The 7,321-nt window shown below is 43.4% G+C and overlaps 1 protein-coding gene across 4 annotated transcripts in view; it reads right to left on the bottom strand.

The window, feature by feature from the left end:
* LOC117884766 (cytochrome P450 20A1) overlaps positions 1-7,321 on the bottom strand; it is a 21,603-nt gene that overhangs the window by 13,680 nt on the left and 602 nt on the right. For 3 of the 4 annotated variants that reach the window (XM_034785525.1, XM_034785526.1, XM_034785527.1), the window contains exons 2-5: positions 6,161-6,210; positions 5,898-6,064; positions 3,154-3,299; positions 1,709-1,876 (exon numbers count right to left, since the gene is read on the bottom strand). In XM_034785525.1, the coding sequence (XP_034641416.1) occupies positions 1,709-1,876; positions 3,154-3,299; positions 5,898-6,064; positions 6,161-6,210 (531 nt within the window). Of the gene's footprint in view, positions 1-1,158; positions 1,217-1,708; positions 1,877-3,153; positions 3,300-5,897; positions 6,065-6,160; positions 6,211-7,321 lie in introns of those variants that run through there. The other variant, XM_034785528.1, reaches the window with a different exon arrangement.

Here is a 7,321-nt window from a genome sequence, read left to right as displayed (position 1 = left end):
GTGGGAAGTGAGGTGAGAAGAGGGGGCGGGGGGTATCTGGGACGTGCAGGGCTGTGGCGGCCAGAGAAAGAGGCAACTTCCCCCAGCTCTAGGGCTGTGGTGAGAGATGGGCCTCCTTCCCTGCCCCATCTCGGGGCTGCCGCGGCAGGGGAGAGAGGGCACATCCATCGCATTAGAAAGGTAAGACTACTGATATTAAAATATGAGTTGTGTGCTTTTATTTGTAGAACAAAAAACATTAATTATTATAAAGTTTTTTTTATATAGAGCTTTTATCCAAAGTGCTTTACAATAGTTAGCTAACGGTACAAACAACATTTGGAAAGATCATTGCCGAGACCCTCAGCAATTTTCAAGTGGTCTGCAAAAAAAAATTGAGAACCACTGCTCTAGCAAAACCTGGGAAGACAAGACTTAACATTCCTAATATTTATAAAAGGTATAAAAAAATCCTCTGTATGCCTCATTTATCCACAAGGATGCAAAAAAGGTTACAAACCCAAATTTTAAAAACAAGCCTTTGCAGATAATCTTTAAGAGGCCCTTATCATATCTGACAGAAACACTGGGTTCCTGTTTTTTTCCATTCCACCCTCGAATCCTCATCTTTGGAGCCATCAGCATTCTGGCTGAAGTCTGGAACTCACATGATGGGTCTCAGATATTGCTTTTGGGAGAAAAGCGGGAAACTGTGGCCTCAATTTACAGAATTGCCAAGCACCCACAGCTCCCACTGACTTCAGCTAGGGTGGTACTCAGCACCTCTGAAAATTAGTTCCCATATGTCCACTTCTTGGAGGCTGAACCTACCTCTATTAGCAAAGACTTCCAAGCCATGGTGTCCCAAGGCACAAAAACACCAGGGCCACAAATTCAACCTACTTATTCTGCATGTTAGAGTAGCATCCTACCATAGGTCACATCATATTTTTACTCTTGATTTTAGAAAGGTCCATAAAGGATCCAAGATATGCTGGTCAAAGGGAGATGGCACAACATCCAAGATTCAAAGTAACTGTGGTCCATTTACTTATAAGAACTAAATAGCATTTATCACAGAGCCCCATTTAAACCTTTACAAAGGGATTGCCATTCATTCCCAATTTCAGCTCAGTATTGGTGCCTCCTGATCACAAAGTACCAATCTTGCATAATTACCGTTGCAGGTAGCATGATGGTTCTCTAAGTGTGGATGGCGGCCTCTACTTGGACTAACTGTGGTCACCTCAGATGTTCTCTTTATTCACAACACTGAGGGTTTAAGAAGGGACCAGAAATCAAAGATTTGGGATGGGATTTTCGTAAGAGTTTAAGTGAGTTAAGCACTCAAATGCCATCAGATTTCAAAGACAGTTGCACATACCCAGTTCCTGTAGGTGCTTAAGAAAACTTCAGCCTTACAAAAATTATCATATACTTATAAGCTTATGCCCAAATAAATCTGTTAGTCTTTAAGGTGCCACCGGACTCCTCATTGTTTTTGCATATACTTATTAGCTATTTCTTTATGTTGACCAAGTGTAATTGGGACAAAATTGTGGTGAAATCACCTGCTTGGAGACCCTACCAACCTGAACATCCAAGGTGAAGGCCTCTGCTCCAGCGTTTTGTACCCCTTGCTAAACTATGCAGTGATTGAGGCTAATTCCATCAACCTGGAAAATTGACAGGATCTAGGAGAACATTCCTGGCTCTTCCCGAGACTTACCGCATCATGGTTCCTGCGAAATTGAATTACCTCCCGGTCATCTTCAAAGCTACTGCCCATTGCTGTCTGTGTGACAGACTTCATGGCAAAGCCCAGCATGTGTTGGCAAAGGGGCACATGTTGAGACTCAGGAAAAGACAGCCATTTTGCTAGCAACTCTTCAGACAGCTAAAAGAAAGGAAATCAGAAAGCTACAATAATCTCCTTGACCTACCACTTCACCCCATTGTTCTCTAGAAACACACCTTAAAGAGGAAGTATTCTCACACAGCCCTTAACAGTCCAGACAGTGGATATGGCTCAAACGGAACCCCTTCTTGCAGTTTTTTTTTTATTATTATTATTATTATTATTATTAAAAGAACAATAAACCTCAGCCTTAGGTTCCTGCTAAGGTTGGCTGTTCCTATGGTTTTTCCCCATAGGACCCCTGAGAGCCTGCTCCCTCTACCACAAAGGAATGCTTAAACCGTTTAGTACTCATGGGATGGAGCTAATAGGACTTACTATATTTGGCTGCCAGAGTGAGTCAACAGAAGAGCTCTGCATCTGAGTACAATCCCAACATCTGGAATCCTGCCCTGCTCCCACCCTCTGGAGATATACCTAGAACTCAGACACTACAGCAATTTTAGTTGTATCTAATGTCTTGAAATAAATGTAAAAAAAACCCTGTCCTTCCTTCTAAATGTATTGAGCTAATGCAAACAAAAGCATATTCATACTGTATTTATACAGTCAGATGGATACTACCACCACTAATATTACATTTCTCTGTGAAACTTGCTATCTAATATTGTTGCAAATAACAAAGTCAACCACACCTGGAATATGGGGGGGGGGGGGGGCATTTCTTTCACTTTGTTTACTTTGTGCATTCTGACAGCAATTTATACAACATCAGTTCCATTGATTCCTCTGTCGTAATATAGAAAATAATGTGCTTCATACATGTGTCTGTCCCTTCACAGTGTGCATGAGTGCCAGTGATCTGTTCTGGATGGGATGCCAGACCTGCTCAAGAGTGTGTGCCAATCAAGTGATTTATCCCCTGTCGCCCATTCCCAGCTTCTGGCAAAATTTTGTGCAAATAACCTCAAATTTACCAATCTCAGACCAGGAATATGTAAAATGCAAAGTGGAAATTATATTTTTGAGGACTTTGAGGGAGAGAGAAAAAATAAATAAATAAAAATCAGACTTAGCTACCACCTCTCCATAATAATAATAGAAGAAATAAAAGTCCAGAAGTTAGAATATTGAGATTTTAAAACATTCTCAAAATCAGCACATGGTTCTGGTTCCACAACCAACCTTCCCTCTGCTCCTTTACCCCAACCTTTATCCCCATTAATCTCTCCACTAAAGGCCACAGATTGCTGTTCTTCCGAGAAAATGTTACAAGCTGGCCTGCAAACTACAAGCCTTCAAATGAAGCAATTCACCTTCTGGATGACAGCAAAATTACTCTGCAGGGACTTGGTCACACCGTTTTCATACAGCTTTTTCCTCAGGTGACTCTCCCCCGCATCCCCACTGAGTCCAGACTGGTACCTCAACAGGGACTTTAGCATCATTTCAAAGGGATCCGCTGAAACAAACCAACAAAAAAAAAAAAAAAAAAAAAAAAAAAAAAAAAGTCTGAAATATCACTAGTCAAAACAGATTTGTGGGGGAAGAAATGGGAAATTTAGAGAATCCTCTGAGATTTCCTCATTTTGCCCTTTATGTTCTCCCTGCTGAAAGGCTTCCAAAAGTAGGGCAACCTATTCTTCTGAATAAGGACAATGAACTCAGTTGCCTTTGAACTCAGTCAATGCTGCTCCTAAGTTGACAGCAATACAGGGCATTTCCTCCTTCCAGGAATGGTCTCCACAGAGCTCAAAACCTCTCTTGTTCCATGAAATCTGGGACCCAGAACGGGATCCTCCATGTGACAGTACAGCATGCTGCTCCTAGCATACCTAGGAGTGTCTCCCTGGAGTGCAGTGCCGCCATGCTACATAAACAGTCAACTGGCTCTTCTCACCATTTTTATGAGAACTGCAGCAATAAGTTATAACTTGTTACAAGGTCCCTGACTGATAATGTCATCAACTTGGTACAGCATCAGATGACACTACAACCCGACCCCAATGCAATTAGTTAGCAGCCTGGCTCACTTACAATCTGTTTACATCTTACTTCATGGATACAACATTGCTGTTCTACTGCTTCACAAGCTCATTTTAGAATCAATTATTTCATGGGATGGAGGCCCAGAGAGAGGCATGGATACAGTGCTGCTCCTCTCCTTTCTTCTACTGCTCTGTGGCCTCACTTTACCCACTAGCATTGCAGACATGCACACAATGTGTCAGTCAATGTGAAGGAGCTGGGGGATGTGCACTACCTTCAACAATCGTGTCAGGATATAATACGGGGAGATCTAATTCCAGAATCTTTTACTTTCGGCTATAACATTGCTTCTCATACAATCCCACACCAATGTGCCAAACCAATGAGCTCTTATTGCACTACTGTTACTAACACCTACTCCTCTACCCATCTGCAGAGGAGTGCCACGTCTCTTATGGAAAACAGTGTCATGTTAAATTATACAGACCCCCTTTCACCTTCTGCAGCAGTGGAATTTGCCAAGGAATCATGATCTGGAATCCAAGCTTTCATTTCAAAGGGAAACAAAAGTCCTGACCCTTATGAGTCTCCAGAGAGCCTGAAAAATTAGCTCCGTGTGTGAACTACATCAATTCATCTCAGTAAGTTGGTAACTTTGAAACCTAATGATGACAATTTAAACATGACCATGGGTAGCTAGTTAGCTGCTGATCCTTTAAGTAGAAACATTCAACCAATGTGCTTATTCCTACTGACTCAGAACACCTGCCACACCTTCCCCAGTGCCAAAAGCCCCACTTCCCTCCTACCCTGCTGCCAAAAAACCCAGTAGGATATTTATGAATCAAATGTTTTTTCCAATACAGAATTTTGCTACACAAAGAAAAATAAAATATACAGGACTTCTTAAATAAGCTAAATTTAATATCTGCACTAATTGTATTATCCATTTTCAAATTTAATTTAATAAAAAAAATTACGCAATGCACTGTCCACCTCTGGAACTCCTGGCCAGAGGGTGTTGTGAAGGCCAATACTATAACGGGGTTCAAAAGGGAGCTAGACAGATTCATGGAGGATAGGTCCCTCAATGGCTATTAGCCAGGATGGGCAGGAATGGTGTCGCTAGCCTCTGTTTGCCAGAAGCTGGGATTGGTTGAAAGGGCACGGATGACTTGATGATAACCTGATCTGTTCATTCCCTTTGGGGCACCTGCCATTGGCCACTGTCAGAGGACAGGATACTGGGCTTGATGGACCTTTGGTCTGACCCAGTATGGCCGTTCTTATGTTTAAAATCTTCCCTTTTAAAATTCATTTGAAACTACCACAGAATCTGTCCTGCTGCCTTAGAGTGCAAGAGAATTCAGAGTCCTTGATGCAGAATATACACCAAGCTTTCCAATGAGTACATGGGGACTTGGCTATATTTGCCTTTTTAATTCATTCGTGTCATCAAAGTCTAGTGCTCATAAGAATTCTATTTTCACAAAGAAATAGAATTTAGTCAGGAGATCTGCAAGATCATCTAGCCCAGTGCTGGGTTCTTCTCTTCCCTACAGTACAACCCACACTACTTTCTCCAATCTATTTTAAAGTGACCCAAAGTGAAGGAGCTTCCATTTTCACTGGGGAGACAGTGTAAAAGAGCTCACAGTTAAGGTTTTCCTACATTTTCCCTGGTGGGACTACCTATCGAGGTGAGAGGTTGGGTGGCTTATTCGCCATGACCATTCTGGCTTTGGCCTCAGTTTAATGAGGGCTGGTTTGTGATGTGGATACTTGCTCACTGGGAAGTGGACAAAGATCACCAAACTAACTTTATAAAGACCACTGGATGGTTACAATGTTTTATCATTTAAATGCAATCTCTATAAGCAGTAGCAGAGACTCAAGCTCACACCACTCATTCAGTTTCAAGCTGAATTTCACTCCTTTAAATACCGTGAATGAAATCCTACCTCCCTCAAAGTCAATGGCAAAACCCGCATTTACTTCCGTGGAGCCAGAATTTAACCCTGGGTAAAAGCGATCAGAGAAATGAATCTGAGAGAAAGCAAATTAAACTTACATGTCCTGTTGGGGTTAATGTGTTGTTTTAGGAGATCAACGGACCCCACGCTGACCACAAGGCGTCTTCCAAACCAGAAAGAGACAACAGGGCCATACTTCTCATGCAGATTCACCAGGAACTCATGCAGGCTGCCACTGGTTACAATGTCTGGCAAGTTCCCATCTCTGAGGGAAGAGTAACAGGAATAAAAAACACACTTATATAAAGAGTATCAGCAACAAAGTTCAGTTAAAATGAATGGGAAGGAGGAAGCCACTTACTTTTCATCTGTTGGAGTCATCCCTGGGATACCTGAAGCTTGTCTAGAAGCCTAAGAGAAAAGAAAATGATGCTCAAAGATCAGCATCAGCCTCAGAAGATTCACATTTTAGCATCTATTGGCCTGTTGCTTCAAGCTTTTCATATCAGATTAAAAGACCAATTTGCAGGCTTCTAACCTTTCATTGAATTAACAATTTTATAACAGGACAAAATTGTTCAAGCCTCCCCCCCTTAAATTGTCCCAATACACATAGAAATTAGGGAATCTAGATTTGCGCTCTCCCTGTGTATTAAGGCGAGCTAATGGAAAATCATATTTAACTCAATGCCAATAGCATTTTTTGAACCTGGACACCAGAGTGTTGACTCAATAGCTTGTCGCTTGCCCCTCCAAAGTGATGGTAGGTTTTTAGGACTATAGTTTTATCAATTTTATGATTGTTAAAAACAGGGTGAGAGAATCTTTTTTTTTTTTAAATCAGAAAAATGTTTTTTTGAGAATACCTTCCATCACCGAAAACTTTTTGTCTAAAATAGCCACTATTCCCATGCAAGCTGCAGAAACGCTGTAGTGCGCTCTGCAGCTGCTTTTAACGAACACCATTCCTAGTGCAATCTCCACATTATCACGAATGCCTGTCCCATACAGTTCTGTTATAAAGGCAAAACTCTGGTACTAAGCAAAAACCAGCAGTTTGCTTAAGCATCTCCCGTTAATAAACTGAGGGGAAAAAATCAGCGCTTGTCAAACAGTGATGCCACATTTGCAGTGAAAAACCCTCTTTTGTTTAAATATCAACAGGGACAGAGCACAGCCCCCGTGGCCGTTACCGGGTCCGGGTAGAACGCGCCCCGCCCCCCCCCCCGTGGCAGTTACCCGGTCTGGGTAGAGCGCGCCCCGCCCCCCCGTGGCAGTGACCGAGTGCGGGTAGAGCGCGCCCCGCCCCCCCGTGGCAGTGACCGAGTGCGGGTAGAGCGCGCCCCGCCCCCCCGTGGCAGTGACCGAGTGCGGGTAGAGCGCGCCCCGCCCCCCCGTGGCAGTGACCGAGTGCGGGTAGAGCGCGCCCCGCCCCCCCGTGGCAGTGACCGAGTGCGGGTAGAGCGCGCCCCGCCCCCCCGTGGCAGTGACCGAGTGCGGGTAGAGCGCGCCCCGCCCCCCC

This window comes from Trachemys scripta, chromosome 11 (assembly GCF_013100865.1).
Source record: "Trachemys scripta elegans isolate TJP31775 chromosome 11, CAS_Tse_1.0, whole genome shotgun sequence".
Lineage (NCBI taxonomy): Eukaryota > Metazoa > Chordata > Testudines > Emydidae > Trachemys > Trachemys scripta.
The sequence above is the reverse complement of the archived record's forward strand: the minus strand, read 5'-3'. Positions and strand labels throughout refer to the sequence as shown.